The sequence below is a fragment of the Populus alba genome, chromosome 8 (assembly GCF_005239225.2).
Source record: "Populus alba chromosome 8, ASM523922v2, whole genome shotgun sequence".
NCBI lineage: Eukaryota > Viridiplantae > Streptophyta > Magnoliopsida > Malpighiales > Salicaceae > Populus > Populus alba.
The window spans coordinates 9,857,101-9,882,932 of NC_133291.1; the positions used below are offsets into that span (position 1 = coordinate 9,857,101).

At 35.3% G+C, this 25,832-nt stretch overlaps 3 protein-coding genes across 3 annotated transcripts; 2 read left to right on the forward strand and 1 right to left on the reverse strand.

Moving 5' to 3' along the window:
• Positions 1-1,176: 1,176 nt before the first annotated feature.
• LOC118054805 (pentatricopeptide repeat-containing protein At3g56030, mitochondrial-like) lies at positions 1,177-5,141 on the forward strand (the record flags this gene model as incomplete). The annotated part of the gene is given in 2 exon segments (XM_073410905.1): positions 1,177-1,547; positions 1,631-5,141. Coding segments are annotated over 2 exon segments (663 nt in total), but the record flags the coding sequence as incomplete, so codon positions are not given.
• A 1,553-nt stretch (positions 5,142-6,694) lies between these two features.
• LOC118054809 (short-chain dehydrogenase reductase ATA1) lies at positions 6,695-7,807 on the reverse strand. Its single transcript, XM_035066533.2, has one exon. The coding sequence runs from the start codon at positions 7,774-7,776 to the stop codon at positions 6,985-6,987; it is 792 nt and encodes a 263-aa protein (XP_034922424.2). The 5' UTR covers positions 7,777-7,807; the 3' UTR covers positions 6,695-6,984.
• Positions 7,808-8,731: 924 nt separating this feature from the next.
• On the forward strand, positions 8,732-12,043 carry LOC118054817 (NADH dehydrogenase [ubiquinone] 1 beta subcomplex subunit 7). Its single transcript, XM_035066546.2, has 2 exons — positions 8,732-9,343; positions 11,834-12,043. The coding sequence occupies exon 1, from the start codon at positions 9,015-9,017 to the stop codon at positions 9,318-9,320; it is 306 nt and encodes a 101-aa protein (XP_034922437.1). The 5' UTR covers positions 8,732-9,014; the 3' UTR covers positions 9,321-9,343; positions 11,834-12,043.
• The last annotated feature ends 13,789 nt before the right edge of the window (positions 12,044-25,832 follow it).

A 25,832-nucleotide genomic window follows, 5' to 3' on the forward strand; every position in this document is an offset into this window, starting at 1 on the left:
CATTGATCTGCTCCCATGTCCAGAAAATTGGGTGATCGCAATAATAATGTCCAAAGAAAGACAAGTCGATTTCATCAAACTCATCATTTGTGGTTTAAATAGCCATAAAGTTGAGCTCCTTCGTTCTCTTCATCATGGCCCTCAAACCTTCGAATGTCTGCAAGTAGCTGTAAAAATTCTTCAATAGACATGTCACCATCATCATCACTGCATAGAATTTCAAGCATCTCGTCATAACTAAGCCCGTCCTCCAAGTCTAGAATTTCCGTAGATGTATTATCTAGTATACCCATCTGATGAGATGCCCTTTCAAACCCTAGATTGCCCTCAAGAGACCAAAACCCTTCATCAAATCCCCCACCTTCTTCTAGGCCACTGTTCAGTGTTAGAATATCTGTCAATAATAAAGCCTGTTCATCATCCAAATCCGTCGTCACATCATCAAGAACACCACTGCAAAAAGTACTCGGATTTTGATTTTCACAAAAATCAAGAAAACCCCGGATTTCTTCCCCAGCTGTACTCTGTTTTACTTTCTTGCAGGAGCCCACATTGTTTTCCCTCCTTCCTTTTCTCTTTCCCAACGAACTTGACGACTTGAACTTATTCTTGTTCCTGTTCTTGTCGTTCAACACGTTCTCCACGGGACTTTCAGTGAACAATTCGGACAACGAAAAGACATGGTCTACTACTTGTTCAGAAGAAGACACGGGGCTTTCAATGAACAATTCGGACAACGAAAAGACATGGTCTGGCACTTGTTCAGAAGAAGAAGATGTTGCATCATTGTTATCATCAATAGAACAGAAAAGCATGGCTTCGACGTCGGAAGAGTTGTCCTCGACAACACTTTCCATGTCCGACACGGAGAAAGAAAAGATCGCTAGAAACTAGAGAGAGAGAGAGAGAGAGAGCGAGAGCGCTGCTCAGTGATGGCTTAAATTTTACGCCAAGTGAATTGTTTTAAAAAATTGTAGAAGTGAAATAAAATAACAAAAACTTCCCCCCTCTTTTGTTTTACTGTCCACGCGGCTTTGCGCTCACTGATCCTCGTAGCTTATCGGTACCAAATCCACAAAAGCAGCCCCTAATAGCCCAAAGTAAGACCAAGACCAATGATTATGGGCCTTATCGAACCGAGCCCACTATTATTTTAATCCTTCCTATACTCTGTAAAAACCATGTCGATTGTCGATCTCCCATCTACGCAAACTTGCTAAAAAATCACTGATTCCCCGATCTCTCGTCTGCCTAACCATCGCATCTCCCTTCTCCACCTTCCCCAAGCTGCCAACCTCCGCCTACTACGACGATCTGTCCAACACTTCCCGACATAAGAGAGACTTCAGCAAGCTTCGTTACCTCCTCAACAAGCGAGTGAGAGACCACTGCTTCAACACCACCAGCACCTTCAAATTCATAACCGACTCCGAAACTTCTCTCTCAATCCTTGCCGACCTCATCCAAACCCTAGCTCGCATCGACAATGGGTTCCCTCGCAAGAGCGCGTTTGACGCACTCATCGCCGTCCCTGCAAGCTCAACCGGGTGGACGAGTCTCTACTTGCTGTGGATTTCATGGCGCGTGGCGCGTTTGGATTAAATTCCGGTGCCTTTCACCCCGTAATCAGCTGTCTAACGAGAAAGAAGAATATGGAACGCTCGTGGCGCCTGATAGAGATAATGGCAGACCTTGGGATTTCACCGGATAGAACGACGCTTAATTATTTGTTAACGGCGTATTGTTTCAAAGGGGATTTAACGGCTGCAAGCGGAGTTGTGAAGAGGATTGAAGAGGAGGGGCTTGGTGTGGACTCGCGTGCTTATGACATGCCTTTGTTGGACGCGTGTAAGAAGGGGAAAGTGGAAGGGGTGTTGGTGGTGATGGAGTGCCGGTGTTGTACTTGACACGCGCGCACGTGATCAAGGCGTTGTTGAAGCAAGGGTACCGTGATCAAGCAGTTAAATTTGTTATGATTTTTGGAGGGAAAGAGGAGGGTTTGGATAGAGAGAATTTTAGGATTTTGGGGAGTAAGTTGATTGAGTTTGAGAGGTTTAAAGAAGCTAAGTTGGTTTTGGAGGAAATGTAAAAAAGGCGTTTGTTTAAATTGAGGGATTATTAGAACTTGAATCTTAAAAATCGTCAATATTTTTTTTGAACTTAAATTGATTTAGTATATAATTGAGGGATGAAGATATTCTTTTAATTCTAAATTTCCTTGTTAAAGGTACTCTTTACTTTTGATGAAGTCATCTCCTATTATTTGTATGTGATGTGTGGAAAATAATTAAGCAAATGAGATGTTGGGGAGTTATCAAGCTAAGTAAAATATAAAAAGAGGGTTACGTGTCGATATTGAGATATGATTATAAATCAACTGTTGTAGCATGTTGATCACTGCTGTAGAAAGATTCTGATTCTGACCAGCCTAAACAATGGGAAACCCAGTTTGTTACTCTGGATTTCCTGCAGTGTTCTATTTGTAATTCATCACATTAATCTAAGTGGGAGTAACAATTCTTGTTCTTGGTGTATTGGTAGGAGCAACGACAGCATTTGTTGTAATTGATGAATGGCATAGAAATAGAAATTGTTGGAGTTAGGTGTTTGGTACTGAATCTGTTGGCACTTGAATCTTATATCCAGGGTAGGCTTGAAGGGTCTGTGACAAAACCCCGCCTATGAGACCTGAATTGTGAGATATGACTAGATTAAATTTTAGCTTTCATCTATCCTACCTCATTGATTGATCCATGAAACCTGTTCTTCCTCGTGTCTTTTGTCATGGATTGGAGCCGTACTTTTATTTTTGAGCATTGTTGCATCTGGACAAGATAGAAATGGGGATAAAGCATGGTAAACTAAGGCCTTTTGAGTGAGCAACAAGGTAGAGGTTCCTTTTGAGTATATGGTTGACAGTTTCTCAATTGATATTCTCTTGTTGATTCTTAAATGGTGGGTTTTGCTGTATGTAAGACACAGGTAGAAAAAAGCGTGGCAAGGTTTTATGTCTGATCATCCTGAAATCCAAGAAGATGCAGCTGCCTTGAGGATTGTTTAGTAATCTAAGACAAAATGGTCCCTTGTTCTAAAAGAGCCAGAACATTACTGCAGTATCAGGTAACACTTCAACTCATTGTTTCTGTCGATCTTAGATGTCTGCCATTAATTCATGAGATGACGAATGGAATAGATCGATTTGATAATTAGAGGTTATCAGATTAGATAATTTTCCTTCTCTTTTTGTAATGTGGAATTGCTTGTTACTGCTGTTTATTTTTGTGTTTTTACATTTAATGGAACCTGATTTTATTAGTGAATGTTATCGATTATAGTATCCATTTTCGTCGTCTTATGCCACCACTGTTTTCTGGGCTCGTCAGGTGACAAGAGTGGTTGTTATTGATTTGCTGTAGCCTCCATGCCTGAACAACCCATTTAATTTTTGTTTTTACCTGGTCATTTCACTCAGATCATAGAAAAAATCCAAGAAATTCTATAGGTTCATGCTTATTCATGGACACAAACCAATACCAAGGAGACTAAGTGTTCAATTAAAATCACCGTCCCATAAAATATGCTCTTGGAGACTTCCTGCAGAACTCAAACTGGCAGGGTTCTTGAAAGGCTTTGTGACCTAAATCTTAAATGCTGAAAATCTTCTATATCAAGTCACAAGAAAGCAATATTAGACTGTCAAGCCCGATATTTTACTTCTTTTATTGCAGACACAAACTTTTGTCTTATATATAAATATATGTATGTACATAAACGTGGGTGTGTGTGTGTGAGCTCATATAGGTTCAAATGTAAGTGGCTATCTAATCTAGAGCCCATCCTTGCATGAACGGGAACCTTTTGAAACGATTCACATTGATGCAAGGATGTTGTACCTTAATTTTCTTTTTAAAGCTGAGGTAGCTCGTAGGGCTCTTTTGTGGCTCTGCAGTTGCAAATTGATGGACAGCCATACTTGTGCAGTGGAGCTCATGTTCATAAATGCCATGTTTATATATGAATAGTGAAGGGGTGAGCTGGTATTCCAACTCTAAATTTAGACTTTTTTTTTCATGGCAATTAAAATGTATATATCAATTGTCGAATAAGAAATGCATGTTCACTTGCCATTTTACCATGTTATTTACCAAAAGCCTTGGCACAAAGAATTTGATGTTCCAAAACCCTTAGTGCCATCAAATTATTCAGGCCCACTGCACACCCCTACTGTTTAGCTCTAGATGCATTTTTAGCTATTGCCCTACCTGTGCACTGCATACCTGTAGCGATGCTGGTGGCAATTTCTGTCTGCCATTTTTCTTCAATTCCTTATCCCCTCAGTTTTCAATTCTTTTTAAAGATGGCAGTCAGTGTTATGAAGGGGCTCTGCAGCCGATACTCCCGAGTGGCAAACCTAGGATTTCTGGGACACAAGCTTTGAGATTAGCCATTTCAGCTCAAACTGGCAAAACTCCAACCATTCATGCTCACCACTGGAACATTGACCGAATGTGGAGGAAAGGAAACAGAGAACAACTTTTCATCCATATTCGGTCAATATTCAAGTGATAAACTCAAAAATATCTGATAAATCCTGTTTCTAGCCAGCCATCAATGAAATGTAACCGGGTTATTTCTCTTTTGGATTTTAGGCGGAGAAAAGCTACACGAAGCTTCATTGGCATCGCCTGGAGCCTGGGACGTATTTCTAGGGCTTCTCCCTGTACTAAACATATACGATCTGTAAGTACAGGAGGTGGCGCAGTACAATATTGAATCTGCTGTGTTAGTACAAAGGGGAGTGCAGTACATAATCAACTCATAAATATCGGATCACGATGGGTTCTGCCATGCCTTGCTGGGTAACCGACCATCTTATTACAGCTGACAACGACTTGAGAGCAAATACTGATCTTGAGATACACTTCTGAGAAATGATCTCGACCGTTGAATAAAGAGGTCGGGGTGATCCACGAAGCTTTGTGTCTGTCTACTCTTAAGAACAGTATGTTTGACCCAAAATCTAATGAAAGACAAATGGTTGGTTGGGCTTGCTTGAACTGGATGTATCCTCCTAGTATACTGTTTGATATTTTGTTATCTTCTATTTTTTGCACAACAACACTAGTTAAATATTTTCTGTACTTCACAGTGGATTTTATATATTTATAGTTAGGTTTCAAATTTTGTTTTTTATAAGATAAAATAATTAATTTGTTATTTATGAAAACTTACTTTTTATTTATTTATGAAAACTTACTTTTTATTTATTTTTCATACAAAAATCAATCTCACAGCAGTTTTAACTAAATATATATTTTTTTAAAAAATCATAATTAAAAATATATCTTTTTAAATTATAATTATAAAAACTACAAGGATAACAAACACATTAAAAATTATGTAATTGATAAAAAATAACCATCTTCTTATGTGAGTGTTTATTCTTCTATTACAAAGTTTTTTTTTTAAAAAAAAAATATTAGAATAATATTTTTGTAAGTATTCGTGAATGATTTTGATATGTTTATTTTAAAAATTAAAAAAATATTATTTTGATATATTTTTAATTAAAAAATATTTTATACTGGGGTTTTGTAACATCTCAACTGAAAATTAATCTAATGCATTAGTTTGGCTTTAGCATAATTCATGAGCTAATTAACATCCTTAGATTGCTGCCTGTACTTGGACTTCAATAGATTGAGGGGCAGGCTCCCCCAGGTTAGTGTTCTCCTATGCATAGTTATTAAATCTGATTTAAGATTAAAACTGTTCAGAGAAATCCGGCCATAATATGACCGGACAAAAGCTTTCCGGGTCAATCTAAACTGCCTCTTACCCGCGACAAATACAGATTATACATGCATTAAATGTGCGCATGTCTACGTAGCACGCGGTGCCTCTTGAACTGTACTTGTCAAGGGCTATTTTTATCAAGGGAACAAAGTGCATGTCACCAGCATCCACCCTCAAGAGTGACCCACCATTTCCTAAAACTTTCATCTCTTAATGATGATAAAAAATCATAGATGGCAGAGGAATTGACTCCCTTGTCATGACTCTATGCAAGTTGTCGAGGCTTACGAGCCTCAGGATAAGAATTATCAATACTCAATACTCCATCACCATCACCATCACCCTCACCCGCCAAATCACATAATACAGCCTCTTCAAGCTCTTTTCCTCCCATGTTCTTGCTGACTTAAGCATTTTAGGATCCCCAATCTTTCAATGTTACTTGTTTCACGAGTTTTCTAGCCATCTCAGGCCTAATCACCAAGAATGTATGCACATCAACCTAGAGAAGGAGTCACATCTCCATTAGACTCACGTTTCTGCAACTTGTGAATGGATATAGTAATTGGTCAGGCTTGATGGCCAATCTATTAATTACTGTTAAAAAGTAGCAGTTCCGCCACATGATATCGGGAGATGATTCAGGATGTTTCATTCAAGGAGGCAGCCGGTACTTGGGGGTGGTCCGATAACTGAAGGGCGAATTTAGTTGACCGAGTGTATATTATAATATGCCTGTCTAATTCATATCCAGTTTGGCTCAATAATTCAAGGGAAATGATAATTGGAGTATCATCTGCAGTTTACTTACTCCTCTTGTTGGACAAAATGTGAAAGTTTACGATGTTCTGTTAAGAGTCTTGGAGATTCCAAGTAAATTCTTACTTGATGAAGGTAAATGGGAATGGTCGGTCATTGCAGTTTGGCCATACCCCCAGGAAGTGGCAGGTGTAGCAATTTGATGAATCTTATCTATTTCAAAATGATGGATGAAACAGCAAAGAAACGCTACGAACCTAAAGTTACTGAAACTTTATCCTGATTTTCGGTATATTTTCTTGTGTATTCGTTGGTAGATAGCTTGGATTGGAACTTTAAATCAAGTTAAACCGTCAAAGTAGCTTGCATTTTTCCATTTCAATTCCTTTTTCTACTAATTTCCTGCAATCATTTGTTCCTCTGTTTTGACTACTGGTAGATGAAGCTCATGTTACTACTGGCAGAGGTAAAACCCCCATCAATAACGAGATTGTGTGCTGTTATATATCCAGCTTCTTCACTGGCAAGAAACATTACAGCTTGTGCCACATCTTCCAGTCTTGGACTTCTTCCTTTCAAAAGACTCCCTCTCTCTTCAACAATCTTGCTCACTTCTTCAGGTGTCATATCCTTTTTCCCAAGGACCTTTCTGTAGGCACCAACAAGCATCTCTGAGGCGACACCATGAGGGGAAATGCAATTGACACGAATTCCATGCACCCCTAGCTCACACGCAGTGCTTCTCATCAATCCGATAATAGCTTCTTTGGACAGTGAGTATGGATGTGATCCAAGGCCTCCCATGATGGCTGCAGAGCTTGACATGCATATGATGCACCCTCCCTCTTGGCCTTTGATCATGACTCTTGCAGCGTGCTTGATTCCATGTAGAATTCCGTTGACGTTAACTGAGAGCAAGTACTTCACTTGCTCCATGTCTAAGTTGGTGATGCTCCCTTCAGTGCCAGAAATCCCTGCATTGTTGAACATGATGTCTAGTTTCCCCTTCCATGCCAGTGCAAGATTTATAGCCGATTCTACGTCAGCTTCATTAACAACATCACAGTGTATGTATCGGGCTCCAATGGAATCAGCTAGGGAGGTCCCTAGGTCGTCGAGTATGTCAGCAATGATAACACTTGCTCCATTTTCTGCAAATACTTTTGCTGTCGCTGCCCCAATGCCTCTAGCACCACCAGTTATGACTGCAACTTTGCCCATCAACCTAACAAGCAAAATTCAGTCATCTTGGTTTTTGGGATCTACTAACAGCTTACACGTGAGTGAGATTGCAAGAACCCATATGTGTAATGAGGCCTAGTTAGATAGAATATAAACCATCATTTGATAAAATCCATACCTGCTCAATTGTCAAAGAAGATTAAGTTGGTATTCAATTCTTTGAGAATCTCACTTAGAAAAAAGTTTTCAAAACTTGATTTTCTTGGAAAAAATTGGCCAAAAGACAATCTCCATAAGGTCATCGAGATCATAAAAGTTGGAACTCACCTCTTTGAAGCTGTCCTCTGGACATCATCACCATGCCTCTGAGCAATATGTGGCTCCATGGCATACCGAAAATGCCTTCTGGAAACTGCATGCTTATTATATAAGGGCACATCAAGATTTGTAGAGACGAGAATAATTATGGAGATTAATGAAAGGTTAATGTTTAAAAACTAGTGGTGCTTATTGAAAGGTTTATAGTTTACTGTTTTTTTTCCTCTTCCGAGAACAAAAGATTTGTAATTTACTCTTACATGCTCTTCTCGTTCCTTGATTGCAACCACTTCGAAACTGTAAGCTAGCAGAACTTCGTTTTCTTTATTATACATGGCACCTGCATATGCCTGTTAAATGAGGTCGGCTGCAAAGCTCAAAAAGTGAATTGAAATGCTCATATTCTTTGAAAGGAAAGGGTAATCTATTTTTATTTTTCATTGAAAGGCTAATCTTAGAGTAGGGACGGTAATGGATACAGGTTTTCATGAAACTTGAATGCTTTTTTTCAGTGAGTAAAATAATTAATATATATTTCTTTAGAAATATAAAAATTTACCTTTTAAAACTTTTTTAAAAAATGAGTGAGAAAAGTATTTTCTTATTCATAAATATAAAGATTTACCAAAAGATCAAAAATACAAACTGCTAGGTTCTTAGAACTTAATTCCAAAATTTATTTAGGTAGACAAAATTTTAAGAAGAAGAAGAAGAAAACAGAGTGCATCACTCAAAATTGAAAAGCAGGAAAGAGAAGGCCACAGTGGCCCAATGAAAATTAACCTAAACCAAAAGCCCACAGCACTATCCTCCCCCGGTCCGGCTGCTACAGTCTCCAAAACATGAGAACTGAAGTCCGAGAAACACCTGCCGGAACTGAATCGAAACAAGAGGAGAGGAGAGGAGAGGCATAATTTTAATTTAGCAGGCAAAATCCAAGAATCAAAGAAAAGAAAGAGATGGAATTGCCAGGATCATCGAAACCAATGATAGCAACACAGGAAGAAATGGTGGAGGCAAGGGTCCCTATTCCATATAGAGACCAATGCGCCCATTTGCTGATCCCACTCAACAAGTGTAGGCACGCCGAGTTCTTTCTTCCATGGAAGTGTGAGAACGAGCGCCATATTTATGAGAAGTGTGAGTATGAGCTTGTCATGGAGCGAATGCTTCAGATGCAGAAGATCCGTGAAGCTGAGGCCAAACTCAAGCAATCCCACAAACAAGGAACCATCCCTCTCATTCCCAAGACTGCAAATGCTTAGTCTCTGTTTCTTTCAATGTTCTGGTACGTGGGTTTTTCTTAAATTTGTAACCTTGATCGCTTTCTGTTGGACTTGGTATATTGGTTTTGTTGGGAAATTTGGGAGGTTTTGTTTAGTGGGTTAATAAGTTTTGGTGGTGTTTATCCAAGGTGGGTTTATGTTGAGCTAAAGTTTTTCAGATTATCAGGGCAAATTTTGGACGAGTCTAGAGTTTCATTGTAATTTAGGGGCTTTTGTTCGCATTTCTTGGTTTTCTGGTTATAATTTGGCAGGTTACTAATAATTGGGTTTCTGTCATTGGGTTATTGAATTTAGAGATTTGGTTTTTTGATTATATGACCTAGGTTGTGGTTTTTTTCAGTTAGTAATTGATGGTTCTAAGCTTAATTCATTATGAAGTTTCTGAACTGTCTAGTTGGAGGCTTCCTTTGCTTCCCTCTCATTGATGATGGTAGATTCTTTGTTGTGGTCGATTTGTCTGTGTGTAATCTAAAGCCTCTTTTAACTCATAATTTTGCAATGATTTAGTGAACTAGGAGTCCAGGATTCACTTTTAGTTGGAAGGGGTTTCCTTTTTTTATGGTCAATCAATCAATCAGGTTTGAATGGTAGTGAAGTGGTGAATGTTAATATGGAATTGAAATGTGGAAGGATGCCCAAAGCTTATTAATGTGATATGTTAGGGTGATTCAAGAAGATCAGCTAGTTTAAAATGATAACTTTGTTCAAAATGCATGAGATTATTTGTTGTGTATATCAACTTTTGAACCATGAATACTTTTCCGGAAGCATACATTTCCCAGGGTATTGTGGGTGTCCTCCACAATTCCTGTGACCTTTCTCTCAAAACAGTATAGTTAGGTGTTGAAATTGGCTCATAGAAGTGCTTGGTATCTTCTTAGTAGCTTTTAGTATGACTGAGTTTTTCCGTGGCCTTGTCAGTTATTCAATGTATTTGATTGTTTGTGAAGCGGCGAATGTTGCTTCTGCCAAGTTAAGGTTCAAATATAGGGTGTGCATCACATGTAGAACAAGAATGGGAATTTGGTAGGGTCTCAGACCCCAGTTGATATTGTGATAGGTTGGGGTAGCTCATATCTAGATGGACCAACTAGTTCAAACTAATAGTGCCATTCCAAGTCCAGACACTCAAATTTTGAAACACATTATACATTGGTATATGGAAGGCAATCATTTTACTTGGTATCAAATTTAGGAAATCCCCTCTTCACATAGAAGATAGAACTACTTGATGATCACTTCTCCATTTTCCTTTAGGGAACATAATTATGGTAGTGGTAGTTATGGGAGATGACAATCAAATGATTGTAAAGTCTCCGATTTATTGGGAACTTTCTGTTTCAATTCTAATGATTTATGTTTTCTTGCAAGAAATTATTAAGCGAAGAGGTACCTATTATTTGCATCTGGAACCATTTCCTGTATCATAATTTAAATCACCACCTACCCCTGACTCTTGTTACTTGGCTGCCTTTGCTGTATGATAAAACTAATCTAATGTAATATGAACAAGCCCCGCTTGCATGGGAAAAAAAAGGGGGGGATTTTGATTATCTCTAGCTTACTTGTTTGGTTTTTTAATTGAGTAAGATAAACATAGACTGGAAGCCTTTGAAATCTCCGTCAGGAGCCGCCAACATCAGTACATTATTCCATAATAAGTTTGGATGTAGGGAAACTATTGGAAGCAAGTTCGGGACAGTAATGTTTAGTGCAGACACGTGTCCCTTGCAAAATCTTTTCCGTTTCTCATTTCATCTATTATTCACTTTGAAAATATTAACGAGCAGTTTCCCTTGCCATTCCTTTCTCCACGGGTTCCTTCTTTTTGGTTCACTGTATCTTACATGAGACTAAACTCTCACCCTTGACATGAAGCACATGAAAGACCATAACAACATGCATACCTTCTAGAGGTGCAGCTAAGCACATTTAGCCTGGAACATGGTAGTAAAGATATTAAAATTATCAAATCAACAACTTGAAAGCAAATCCTTAATTCAACTAGTGAAGTTATTAAAGGACATACTACATTTGATCATGTATTGGCACAGGTTCATCTTTGAAATTGATTTAGATATTGCTGCACTTGCTATAATTATTAACAAAGTAGGACTTGTGACACTTAATGTTTCATACAAGTCGATTTTTTGGGACATGTTACTTGTGATCTTAGACATTCTTGGAGCACATGCAGTGGAAAGATATGTACATGGACGTCGATGGGGATGATCCATACCTGTAATGATTGGGCTTGTTGCTAGTGACAACTTTCTTTGCTACGTTTTTGGAATGAAAGAATAGTAAAAATTCATCAACTCCAATCTTCTGGAGACATCGTTGTCAATTTGACTGTTAATCTACTTGTTATTTTTATACATGTACTTATTTTTCCTCTATGCAGTTACTGCTTAATTCCTACTCTTGTATTTCTGTTTTGGTTTCTGGTTCTTACTTTACTGTGCATGTTCTGTCCATGATACCAATGACAGGAAGCTTTGAAATCACGAGAAATGGATCGTTTGATTTTTTGGCTGCTTTTGGTGGGAAATTGTTTCACTGGGAACTGTTTGTGGAGTCAAATGTAAAATACTCAATAATTTTCTTATTCTTTTTCATGCAATAAGTTCCTAACTGGCTCAGATATTTCATGTTTATCATCTTTTACTGTATTTGAATTTGGCAAAATTGAACTTTATGGATGATACTCGTGACAGTAGCATTACAGGTGGAAGCTAGTATGCAAACAGACATAGCAGGTGACATGGCTACGCTTCATTAGCACAGAAGAGACCTTTGCAGCAAAAGATGTGAGATTGGATTTCCACCAGTGATTTTTGGGCACCGATTAAATCAAGTTGACTGTGGATGCATCTTTCCGTTCTCTGCATCGCAAGCGTGAAGAATGTAATTGAAAAATTACAGGACATCCCCATTAACTTTCTTGGGAAGGAATTGGACGCGCTTTAAACGAAACATAGCATAACCTCGTAAATACCTGGTTCTGTATGGGTTCTTCCCACTCACAGATAATGTGATTGGTATTTTGAACCAAACATTGCAATTGAGGAATAGAGGCTCATAAATTCCGTGCACTTAAATCCATATTTTGAACCAATCATGCCGCCGTTGGGGCTCAACGGAGCCGATGACTCAAATCGCTTCTGTGTGAACGACCTGAACATGTGTGATAATTTTTGGGAAGAGGGAGGCTGTTGGGCTGAGTTTAATTTGTTATGGTGCAGTGGATTCCGAGATTGGAAAAAAAATGGAATCATGGTCCGTTAGGGACCCAAGTTGAAGGGAGAGTAAACATGATTAAGCTGTATGCAATTGTTTGCTCGGTGCTGCTTTGTTCGTATGGCCACCAAATCGCTTGAGAGAACTGGAGACAGGATGGGAATTGAGAGGTGAAGTTTCACATGAGCCGGTTTGCTAATAGCTATTGCTTGTTTCTCAATTAAATCAAGCCTAATCTAATTTGAAATCCACTATCAAACTTCTTGAAGAGAGTTTTCTTTTGACGAGAAGTTGATTCTTCCAAGGTGTTCGATTTTATTCTGTGATATGGACCCATCCATTCATTATTCTAGTAGAAAACTACGAAACCCAGCTGAGATTTTAATGAATTGTTTGATCTCAGGAGAGTTGAGCTTGCAACTTGCAACAACGAAAATACAAGCGCCACCATCCTCTTCTTTCATGTAACCACTGACCAGGCCCGCGAGCAGCTACAGTTTCACGGTTTGAACGATGGAGAAGGCCCGTTGGACCTGCGAGGGCAGTCTTGCTTGATTTACATGGCAGAGAAGAGTTTCTGACATGATTTACAGAAAGAGTAGCAAAACTAGTACTATGGTTTCATAAATGGCATGCATTTGACCGATCAAGAAAGCGATTTAATTTCTACAGATGAAAGCTGATCCTAAAATACTTATGGTCTTGAGAAACAGAAAGGGAAAAGAAAATCATGCACTGATAGTTGTAGTGGCGCACTTGGAAATAAGAACGATTTTTCATGTAATGGTCTACTTAAGACCCAACCAACAGCCTAAATCCGAAAATCTGTCCAAAAATACCTTGATTATTAAGACAATAATTAAGAAGAATTTATTAAGCCTAAATGTTTTGTAATAACAAAACAATATGTCATTGATTTAGCAACAATTACCAGCATCAAGATGATGCATCTTTTAATTAGAGTCTTTTTAAGGAATAAAACTTCTTGGGATTACTCTTGATCAATTATATAATTGTGGCAAGTTATATAAAGAAATCCTGTTAACCTAAGGAGAATTCATAGTCCCATCTTTAGCACTGAATAAAATATTTTCCAGCAAGATTATCGATTCTATTATTTGATTGAGTTAATGAAAACTAGCTGTCAATTATTTCCTAGTATATAAAGAAAAATATATGTTGAGACTTGAGAGGATGGCCATGGAAATTGTAGCGGTAATCGTAAGGTTACCATGGCTGTGCAGTCGATGGTGTTAACGGTACTGATGGCACCGGTAAAAAGATGGTGCGAAGGTTCAGACAATAGCAACATCGATAATGATTGATTATTATAGCAGTGGTGATGATGAAGACGAGAACAATATCACAAATTTATTATATAACTCAAAAAAATGGTTGTTTGAGCTTTTGTACTCCCACCATTGTCGTTGACCTTCAAGTTGTGAAGGTGTGAAACGTATCCCAATCCCGCGATTCAGGACCTTAATTTCCAGATGTATTCGACAAACTGCATGGAATGAAGAACCTGTCCCTGTTATTCGAACTTTTTGAAACATAATTAATTGCTGTTTAATATGGTAACCCAAGAACACGTAGAGACGATTCGCACCCTAATTAATACTCTTGCTTAAGAGGTAAACGTGATCTGCAGTACCCTAATGCTCTTGCTCAATTTAAAATTAGTAGCATGAGTTGGTGATCTTGATATACTATATTAAAAGTTACAGCAATGACTAAACTACTTTCTCGGATTCAAAGTTTGAAAAAATGGGTAGTACCATCTTCTTCTTTTTTCTCCTCTCCGAATCCGTCTTTAGACACACGTGGAAATTAACGAACATGATTATAACATTAATATTAACGGTTCGTTATTGTGTGGTTCAATTGTGTTTTTATAAAATTTTATTTTTTTAGTTATTAATTAATATTTTTTAGTGGGTTTTGATTATTTTCATGTGTTAATATCAAAAATAAATAAAAATATTGTTTTGATATATTTTCAAATAAAAAAATACTTTAAAAACAAAAAAAAAAACTTTATATATCTCGATTTTCCTGATCTTCTAATTGTCAAAATTACTAAAAAGTGAAATATAGTCGTACTGGTTATGGAGAATCACAGGAACACAACCATTTTTTTCCACAAGATGTGTTTTTTTTAATGGTAGTCAAAGTTTCCTTTTTTTATTTTATTTTATGGATTGAAATTAATTGTGCAATAGTGGGTGCATGATGATTCCTAAATTCTACTAATGTATGAGATATCAAAAAAGTCTACTGGGGGAAAAAACAAAAGAATGACCCATTGTAAATAAAAATCATCAAAATATGGCCTATAATAAGGGACACGACACCTATAAACAAGACTTCTTATGGCAATGATGAATTAAGTAGAAACTTGAAAGAAAGAGAATAATAAACAAATCTTTTGGCTGCTATTTTGTTATTTTGGTTTTTTGTTTTTGTTGGTCATTTCATTTGATAAATCTGCTAAACTGGAGCTGTAAGCAGACTTTTCTATGTCTTCCCCGCTGGATCTTTGCGTCTTATTCTAATGCAATATTCTACTTCTCAAAAAAAGAAAGAAATAAAAAACAAATGCAATTAACATTGGTGAGAATGGGATCGAAAATACCTAACACATTGATTTTTTTTTTCTTCTGGTTTGTGATGCTCTAGAAGAATTGGATCAAAAGTGTGGTAGACGAAAAAGAGTAATTCCAGAACGTATATGCCAAGGAATGTTGCCATATTCTTTGCCAGGCACTCAGGCAATGCATCATTCCATATGGCTGGTTTACGTGCATGACCAGAGGCTAGAGCCAGCCAATGAGGTAAAAAGGAGAAAACGAAAATAGACCTTCTACTCCTCAACAACCCTATTCCAATCTTCAATTATCAAGACTCAAAAGTCAAGCAGTGGACAGCAATGGCGGGTCCTGCTGCCTCCATCATCACATATTCTCGGGGCCAATTTGAGACGAGAAGGCACCCTTTTTTTGTTCTGTCAATTAATGATATTTTATTTTAATTTTCTCAGGGAGTCGTCTCCAACCATATATGTATATGTGTGTGTGTGTGTGTGTAAACGAGAGTAGAGAATGCCACAAAAAAGAGCCAAGCACTTCGCTAGTTCCTTGGCTATTGTAGGATATATATGATCTCCAACCATCAAGATCTGGTATGATCTCTAGCTAGCTCCTCACAAACAAAAGAAGATTGATGGGGTGCCAGTACTTTTCTTACAGGGTTTTTGAATTAGAAGAGTGATGGTTTGATCATCAGCCAAGCGGCCTAGATGTGTTAAGCTAGCATTACAATTACCTTGTTTTCCAGTTGACATGAAATTGTTATTTTATCCCGGTTAAAGGATTGTTACAGTATCGATTCAGATTCGATTATAGATGAATTATATTACACAAAATATCAAAGGATGTAACTTTAATAGTGAGTTTATTTTTATTTTCGCTTTAATTTTATGTATTTTCAAATTTATTTTTTAATATTTTGGATAGTGTATTTGAATTAAAAATTTACTATTAATTTCAAAAATTCATGTACATGAAGTTAATAATCCATCTTAAAAAATATTTATATATTTATTTAATAACCCAGGAAAAAAAAAAATTCATGACTACATCCTTGCTTGTAGTGGTTCTAAGATTTATAAAACTCAAACCAGTATTATCTAGAAAATAAACTCAAAACATGATTAGTTAAGCTTGACGTGGGTAGCAGCTCAATTATGCAAAGCAGGCCATGTGGGTACGTAGGATAAAGAAATTATTGTCAGAAGAAAGAAATGGAAAGACAGGGAAAAACTCTCAATTAATAGGACAACATTATGTCTAACTTGGTCCAAAAAGTGTAACTCGCCTGAGAAATGACAAGATAGACTAAGAGACTATTTAATTATAGGTTATTTTTTAAATCATTTTATTACTTTTTAAATTTTATTTTTAACATCACACCACATTAAAATAATTTAAAAATAATTAATTTAAAATAAAATAAATATTAAATAAAAATTACCATAATAATAAACAGTTTTTTAATCTAGTTAAGTTAGATATGAGATATTAGTCTAGTTTTTTCTTTCTTTCAAAATCATCATTTAAAGAACTTGTATTCCTTGCATTTAACACCTTCAAACAATAATCCCATCCTAAAATTGAGACTTTCATTCTTTTAAAAAAAAAAAATCAATGATCTTTCTAAGCAAATAAATTGAAAAAATTGATTGAGGTATGAGCAACGACGCTCAGCTTGGGTTTCAAGTAGTCAAATCAATTAGCAGACAAGGGCTTGGTTAGAATATCCATGAACTTCTGAACCGATAAACTCAACAGGTAACTCCTCGCTGCAACCTTTTCTCAAACAAAACAGTGGACTGTCTCCATGTGTTTAGCACATTCATTAAACACCGTATTTATAATCATACAAGTATCACCTAAATTGTGCCCAATTCATAGAAAAGAGACCGAAACCATGAAAGCTCTGCGGTAGCATTTACGTACGATCACCTTGTAGGCTTGTACTTAGCCTCAGCAACAATTTTTGAATGCTGGATTTCCATGAAACTAGGTTCCTCCATAGGCTGCAGTCCATTTTTGGTCACCGAGACTCCCTGCTGGATTAGTTCATAGGTTCGAACGGGTCAGACTCGAGTCAAGTCCTCTCTATTTTTACCTAAGCTTGAAGCCGATCCTTGACGTGGCTCGAGCTTTCTTGTTTATATATATGTATATCAAAGCAAAATAAACCACTGGAATGGTCAAATTCCAACCCATACTATTTTTCTTGAAAAAATCGGTTGGAGCAAGAACAACGACATATATACGCGGTTTTCACCAACAGCCCAACTACCTTTTTCATAAAACTTACAAAGAAATTGTAATTTTCGAAAGTAAATTTGCTAGAAGCTTGTGTGGTGTGTATCCTTTGACATTAAATATTACAATATCTAGTGGAATTTCCATAATTTACAAGTTTATTGGGAAAATGATGTATCAAGAAGAGTATCGATGGCCCTAGAAATGGAAGAAAGGAAAAGAAAATAACAAGTCGGTATATATATTAGCTTCATTCTTCAGTGGATCGGGTTTTTTTTTTTTTTTATCATATTGACCCCTTCGGTTTTGACTTGGTCATAACAGTCCTTGTACTCACAATTCTTGATCACATTTGACCCTGCATCCCACCTTGTCAGTAACGAAGAAATAAATGGTCAGATTAGACATACGTGGATGGCTCGTATTTGTTATAACAAATTACACAAAAGAAAAACCAATCTCATGAATAATATTTGATAAAATAAAATAATTAAATTATATGTGAAATTTTTTTTGTCGTTGGTAACTAATAGGTCATGGTCCCAGGTCGAGGCTGAGACCGGTCTGATTTGTTTGTCAACAACTGCTGCGCAGTGTCTTCAAAACAGAACAAGCTACGGTTTACTCGAATCCGATCAGTGATGCTAAAAGAGAAGCCGAGGTTTCCTGATTTTAACTTGATGCTGGCTGATGAGGGAGCCCACTCCACGCCTTGGGTCTCTGCCATGGCAAGGGCTCACGTTTGGTCAGAGAAGGTTCATCTGAAGAGGATGTCAGTGTGGACGGATGCTGATCTGACTTCGCCAGAATGCTGATCTGCTATGGCAAAGGCTACGCTTTGACGGATGTTAGCGGTTAAATTTTGTAGTGGATAGAGCTTTTTTATTTATAATTAAGCTCATCGAACTTTTTAATTGTTTTAATGCATTCCAAATAACCTGGAAGTGAATTGTTGGAAGGGCTTGCCTACAAGTATCATCCGTCTTCATCAGAAACACATGTGATTTTCGTTATATTTTAATTAGAGTTTTTTCCCTGACTGGCATAGCTAGAAATAATATTTTTCAAACTATCAAAGTTGAAAAAAAAAAATTCTTAAATTAACTCGGTCAAAACACTCACGCATGTCACATTTGTACGAGTCAATACATGTGGATACTACTTGTGGGGTGTAGCGTGGTGTCAAAGGACTTGAGATCTGTACAGCAGATCTTGAGTTCGAGTCAGGGCGTGCACTTCTTGTAAGAGCCTGGGACAGCTGGGGTTTTACTTACTTATCTGGGCTTATAAAATACGCTTTCCAGAGAGTGGGTTTCCTCAAATCCAAAAAAAATATATATATATACCTAGACGTTCATGCACTATTTACGCAATACACATTTCTAAAACAATAAAAAAGATTTTGATGGGATGAATTTATAGACAGCACATTTGAAGCTGCTGGTGAGCTAGACGCATTGTCTAAAGTCAGCCACGTACTCACCTACTAGCATCTCAACACCAACTCTAAAACTGGCTTTTTATGATATATGTGGATTCATCATGTCAAAATCTTTCTCTTGTTAGGAGTGTCACCATCAAAGCTCTAATATATCTCTCATGTTTTGTTCTCTTTTTTGTCATCTTATTTTTTCTTTTAGCAATTGAATTATTTTTTTTGTTTTTTATAGGCATTTGAACTTCATTAAACATGTATATAGGGAAAAAAAAAAATGAAACGCGTGTAGTTCGTAGTACCTGCACGTATTGTCTCACATAGATGCAACTTGCATGTGTGCTTTAGCTGTGTTAATTTAAGAATTATTTTTTTAATTGCTCTAACTCTTTTAATTCTTTTGAAATTGTAATGAATAGATTATTTGGCTTATGTGCTGTGGGCAGATCATTTTTTTAACATAAAAATATATCTAGGCATTACAATTTTTTTCTAATAAAAATTAAATTAAATTGTAAGGGAATTAATTCGATGAGATTTGATCATCTTGACAGGTACAATGGCAACCTAAATGACATGTAAAAATATACTTTGATTCAAAATAAATATTTAAAATGATATTTTTTAATAAATATCAAAATAAAAACATATTGGATCGATGACAGGTCATTATAAAGCTAAATTTTTAAAAAATTTAATGTTAAAGTATAAAATTAAAAAGATTAATTAAAAATAGCCCAAAAAATAACCTAAATCAGCTTTGGTTAACTAGTGAAACCCAAGATCTGGGTTGCAAAACTAAAATAACTCAATAAAATACAAATTGAAATAAATTATGAAATTTAATTATTTTTTTTAAATTAACATAAGTGTTAAGGTCAGCTTGCGCGCACATAGACTAATCTCACAGGCCTTGAAGTTAACGACCATGTAAGTCTCCAGTGGTTCTGAGGTTTGTGGGACTTGAATTGGTGATCTATAAAAAGCAAACTTAGGACCTGACCAATTGAGTTGCACCACTCATGATCTATGGAGTTCAATTTTTAATCAACTTAGAGTTGAAAAATGAAGCTGAAAAAAAGATATAAAAAAATAACATAAAAAACAACTTAAATCATTCATGATTAACCCACCAAACCTATGACTCGAGTCAAAAAACAATGATACTTTCATGGAAAGCAAACTAAAACAAAAACACAAAATTTAATTTTTAATCAACTTTAATATTAAATGATAAAATTTTAAAAAAATAAAAATAAAAAAATCTCTAGTCAATTTATGATTCAGGATAATCTCGTAAATATTAAATTAAAAAATTTATGAATCTCAATTTCTAATAAATTTAATGTGAAATAATAAAAATTAAAAATAATATATATATATATATGGGGAAAAAAAACACATTGTTAGAATAAATATTGTAATGTGAAGACAAGAACAGTAAAATCCCATTTTCTTTTAGTTTTGTTTTTCAAATAATGTTAATTAGTGTGTACTCAAGATACGTATACAGCTAGCTAGCTGAATTAGGAAGGAAGGAATACAACAGAAATACCCGAAACACGGTCTGCGTCCCGCATGCACTTTAATTTTAGCTGGGCGATTTGACGAGAGAAAAGAAAAATAGGGAGAGACAGCCAAAATCAAAATTCATCGGGATCAAAGCAGATTTCGCAATATCCTTTTATCCCCTCAGAAATTTTTGTTGCATTCTTCGAGGAAAAGCTAGCCAGTAAAAATTTCTCTGCCGCAAACGCCAAAAAGTACCCGGCGGCCTCGAAGGTAGGCCTCGTTCTCATGACCTGTTATCTTTTTTTTCTTCACCTTAAATTAAATAAAAACGAATTTTGTGTGGCAAAGCGTTTTTGGTGTAAAAAAAATCAGATTTCAGATAGCTAAATAAATACGGGTTTTGTATTTACGTGAAATGTGAACTCTTTCTAGAGTTTTTTTTTTACGTTTTTTTTTTAAATAAATAAAGGGACACAATTCAAAAATAATATATTTTTTTAGGCATAGAGAACATAGCTCATACTCATCGTGTTATAGATAACATTTATGATTTCATTTGAATTTTAACCTTAATACTTCTTTTTCTTTTTTTCTCCTTTTTTTTCTTCTTTCCTTCTCCCAATAGCCACGGCCTCTCCCCTCTTTTTACCATCCAGAACCTTCCCCCCTCTCTCTCTTCCCACCGCTAAAAACACTAATAGCAACACTAAGAGTGTGTTTACGGTAGCACCCATCTCCCTCTCTCTTTAACCATTGCGTCAAAATTCATCGACTCTTTTTCATAATTTTTTGAGCGTGTAAATAAAATCATTAAATTAGAGGTTTATTTACTTTATACTAAGTTTTTTGGAAAAATATTTTTCTAAAATTTTTTTTACTGTAAAATTAATACATTAATTGTGAATTGCACTGTTCACCAGTGAACAGTTTCAATATAATTTATGTTTAAAAGTGTGTCCTGCCGCATTTTGTGCTTTTAATTTCAGCCATTTGATAACAAACGGCCATTTTATTTAAGAAACGCGAAGGTGTTAAGATTTTGAGGTTTATTGAATTTTACCTTAATTAATTTAATATAAATTTTATGTTTAATTAATTTGATTTTTATTTAATGTTTAAGATTTTGAATAATGAATTAGATTAATTATATGTTTTTATTTATTTAAGCTGTTAATTGATTTATAATTATATTTTGGGTTAAATAATCAATTTATTTTAGTTTATTGTTGATTGTGAATTAATAAAACTATGTTTTCGAGTGGTGTTTATTTATGTTGAATAATGAAAAGTAACAACAACTATCTATGAAGATATCAATGAAATGAGACTTATTGTGACCAACACTATACTTAATTTATGTTTTGATGGACTTTAAAAGGTTAGAGAGGTTGAGCATCTTAAAATAACATCAGTGGGAGATGAAATTGCTTGGTGGATGTTGGGATGTTGATCCGTCCAGGAACATCACAGCCCCCCGTCCACGAACGTGTCTTAGACTTGTCCATGAACGTGTCTTAGACCTGTCAACGAGTGATCCAAGTCCATCCACTAACTAATACAGGTCCTCCTCACACCTACATGGGTATTACAGATCTATCATCGAGTTGGGGTGATGTAACAGACTCGTATACAAAGTGCTTCAGGTCCTATTACGAGTCAAGATAATTATTATATGTTATAAAAATTATGAATAGATGTATAATTAGTTTAATTTTAATAAAATATCATATTATATTAATTTGTTGGTTTAAATTTATTACTTATGATTGAATATATTATGTATTGATTATGTGAATTTTGTTTTAATGCTAGAAAACTAGCTATTTAAATGGGATGAATTACTGTTGTTTTTGTTATTTATAAATAGTTAATGGTAGGAAAGATTATCCAGTCACAGGTCGTATTTAAAGCACACGACTAGTAATTGACACATGCAATGTCTCGTATACCAATTACTAATACTATATGCTATTTACTAGATACCTAAATATTTTTTCACCTATATTATTTTACTAAAAATATCTGTTAATTGTGATAAAAAGTTACCAAAAACACCCAGACTTTGTACGTTCTGATGTATATCTTTTGAATCATTCAATCTGTGCAGGAATTTCCATAATTCCCTTTCCCTGCCATCTGATCCCATCATCATCATCATAATGGACCAGTGGGAGCGAAAACAAACTTCATAGGGTCTCCCATGTCTGCACAGACCCTCTGCAGTCTCTGCCCTTCCGCGTGCTCCTTGGTCCAACATTTTATTTTCCTTTCTTACCCATGCTCTTTTCTCTACCTTTTTTCTTTTTTATTTTTTTTGCAACAAGGGCCAACTTTGGTGCTCCAATAAATCATCATTTATGATTTTTTGTCCTCGCTGCTTTAATTAACTTCATTTTTTTAATTTTATAAATGGATTTGGATTAGGAAAATGTTCATTTAGGGATTTTTTTTAATGTTAAAAGCACACGATTGGAAGGAAGAGCGACGAAAACATGTACCATTCATCAACCAACTTAAAGCCAAGACGTATTTTACTATTTTTGGATATCGTAATTAAATCCTATATCGTAATTAAATCCAATAAATGGCATGTACCTATTCATATAAAAAATAATTGTATAAGGGGTGAAGTTTAATGGATTTATTTAATAAAAATTATTAATTCAAGTTTTATAAATCTCAAGATAATTAAAATTTATATTATTATTAATTTAAAATTTATAAAATTAATTGCGGGACAAATAAAATGACACAGATATTTATATTAATATTAATTAAAAAAAAAGACGCACCACAGTTGACACCGTAGCTCCAAAAGCAGAGTCAGGAAACGCTTCTGGTTCGAGAACAGTGAGCGAGAGCGTGACATGCCGCGCGTCATGGGGAGGGTAAGGGTGGCATTCGAAAGTAGGTGCAGGCTGAAAACGAAAGAAATAACAAATGAGAGTGGGACAACGTTTTAAGTGCGCGTATCCCAAAGATAGTAATGATAATTCCCTTTGACTTGTCAGACAGAAAATATTTGGATATTCTTTTAATCAGAGAGAGAGAGAGAAAGTTTTTTTTTTTTTCACCACTGTTACTTGTAGTAGCTGCTAGCCTAGTACTGGTCCTTGATTGAGATCGCGTTGAAATTATTTTTTAAATTGTTTAATAGTAGTGATTTAAAATAATTAAAAAGTATTAATTTTTTTAAAATAAATTTTAACAATAATTTTTGTTTTTTAAAAACAGCCATCTGCCTGCGGTCAGCACGTCTCAAATCCTCGTTAGTTATAACTTTTTATTTTTATGTTTTGAAAGAATATTGTTTTTTATTTTTTAAATTATTTTGATGTGATACTATAAAAATATTTTTTTAAAATAAATTTTTATTTTAATTTTTTTAAACAAAAAATATTTTATAAATAATTACAATAGTATTAAATAAAAAATTAATAATATTTTAATATTGTGATAATAATTGTTTTTAAAAATAATATTTTTTATTTAATTTTAAAATTTATTCATGATATATGATCTTAAAATGATTTAAAAAAGCTTTAAAATTAAAAAAAAAAAACATGTCATGGCCACAAAACGAACAATGTGTTATTCTAACAAGGCAAGACTCCCTCTCAATTCCTTCAGAGCTCTCGTATAAGATTAAAAGGGCATTTTGGGAGTGTTTTTTAAAAGCGTTTATAAAAAAATTTAAATTTTTTTTTTACTTTAATTAATATGTTTTTGATGTATTTTAAATCATTTTTTTAATTTGTTAATTTTAAAAATAATTTTTTAAAAAATTAAAAAATAATATCAACTATACTCTCAAATAAACTCTAAAAACGTGAACAAACAAGATGCTCAGTCAAATGGACCATAAAATCGTGAAGAGGAGTAAGAATCACAACTTTTCCTGCCTTTCTCTATACGTAAAGCAGTTCCATTTCTGAAACAATCCATCCACTGAGCAAGGGAATGGCCATAGAAAAACCACAGCAGCTGATAATTGGAGACCACAGTAGCCAAGCCCCATGGCAGTGTAGGAGGAGGATATGCGGTACGATCTCTTGGCAGATGCTACAAAAGGAACGCATGTTTACTTGTTGATCAACTAACCCAGAGCGAGAGCGAAAATAATCTCTAGTTTGTAGTTTTCCTGAAGCTGCTAACCAAACGAATGCTTCCACCTTTGGCAAAACCAAAGATTAATTTCCGAACAAATTAATCTACTAACCAGCAAAACCAAGTCCAAGACAAAGCACCATTACTTGACGGAGGAGTTTCCAGTTGCATCATGAATCCAAATCCATACATCATCGGTTTCTTGAACCAGTTCCCAGACCTACAACTGTACTGTCCACTTAAGCTTCCATGTCCATGCAGAGGCATGCCATTCACCCGTTTCTAGCACCAGTAATATACGAACCTGAGAAAGAAGAACTTGTTAACGCAGAGTCCACCCAGTTCTTCTCTCGGGATGAGCAATCAAAGCTCTAAGCAACATCACAAGCCTTTTTTGTTTCCAGTTCTCCACTCCGAAGAAACCATCTTTGAAAAGAAGTCAGTTTCTTTGCCAATCCTTTTGGCAATATTTTAGGAAAAAAGGAAAGAAAGGTGATGAACAAGATATAGGAGAGCGAACGTTGACAGGTCAAATTCTGCCTCTAAGAGAAAGCATCTTCCCCTCCCTTCTCATGCATGATTTAAAATATTTAAGTTAATATTTTTGAAACTGAAAATGTTATTTTAAGAACCAAATTAGATGCATTCTAGGATTAAAATAAAGTTTATGATCACACCCTCAAAAATCAACCCCTGAGATCATTAAAATATTTCTCGATATATCTAAAAACTTCATGATATTCTTAATTTGATCCTCTAACAATTTAACCCGCCTTTCACGACTGGTTCATAGCTTTGGGAGTGATGTAATGTCATAGTACATGTGAGATCTCAAGAAAATTACAGGATGCATTTTTTGATATATTACTAAAGTATTTCACACGGAAGTCTAGCCATTTGTACGGGTCAATATATTGATTTGTTGACTTGAGGCTTGACTTGTGTAAGATCAATGGAGAAACCTAATTTTTCCAAGACAAGGTTGTTTTGGATTTTTTACAAGAGTTTAAAGATTAAGTTGATTGAATTAACCAGGAATCAATCCCCAATCCATTACCCGTTCTTCAGCCAAGTCGATCATTAATTTTTTAACTGAACCAAAAATATAAAAAATTGTGAAATAGAGAAGAATAATTTTGAGTTCTGATTTTAAAAGTATGTTTCATTTAAAAAAAAAATTTGTTTGTCTTTAGTTTTTTTAATGATTTTTATTTGTTGATGTCAGATATTTTTTTTAAACAATATTTTTTTTTTAGAAAGTACTTTTAAAAAAACAATATAGACTGCATATTAAATAATAAAAAATAAAATAAAATAATTTTTATAGTCGGCACCGGCTCTAGGCAGTGGCGGAAGGAAGGGGGG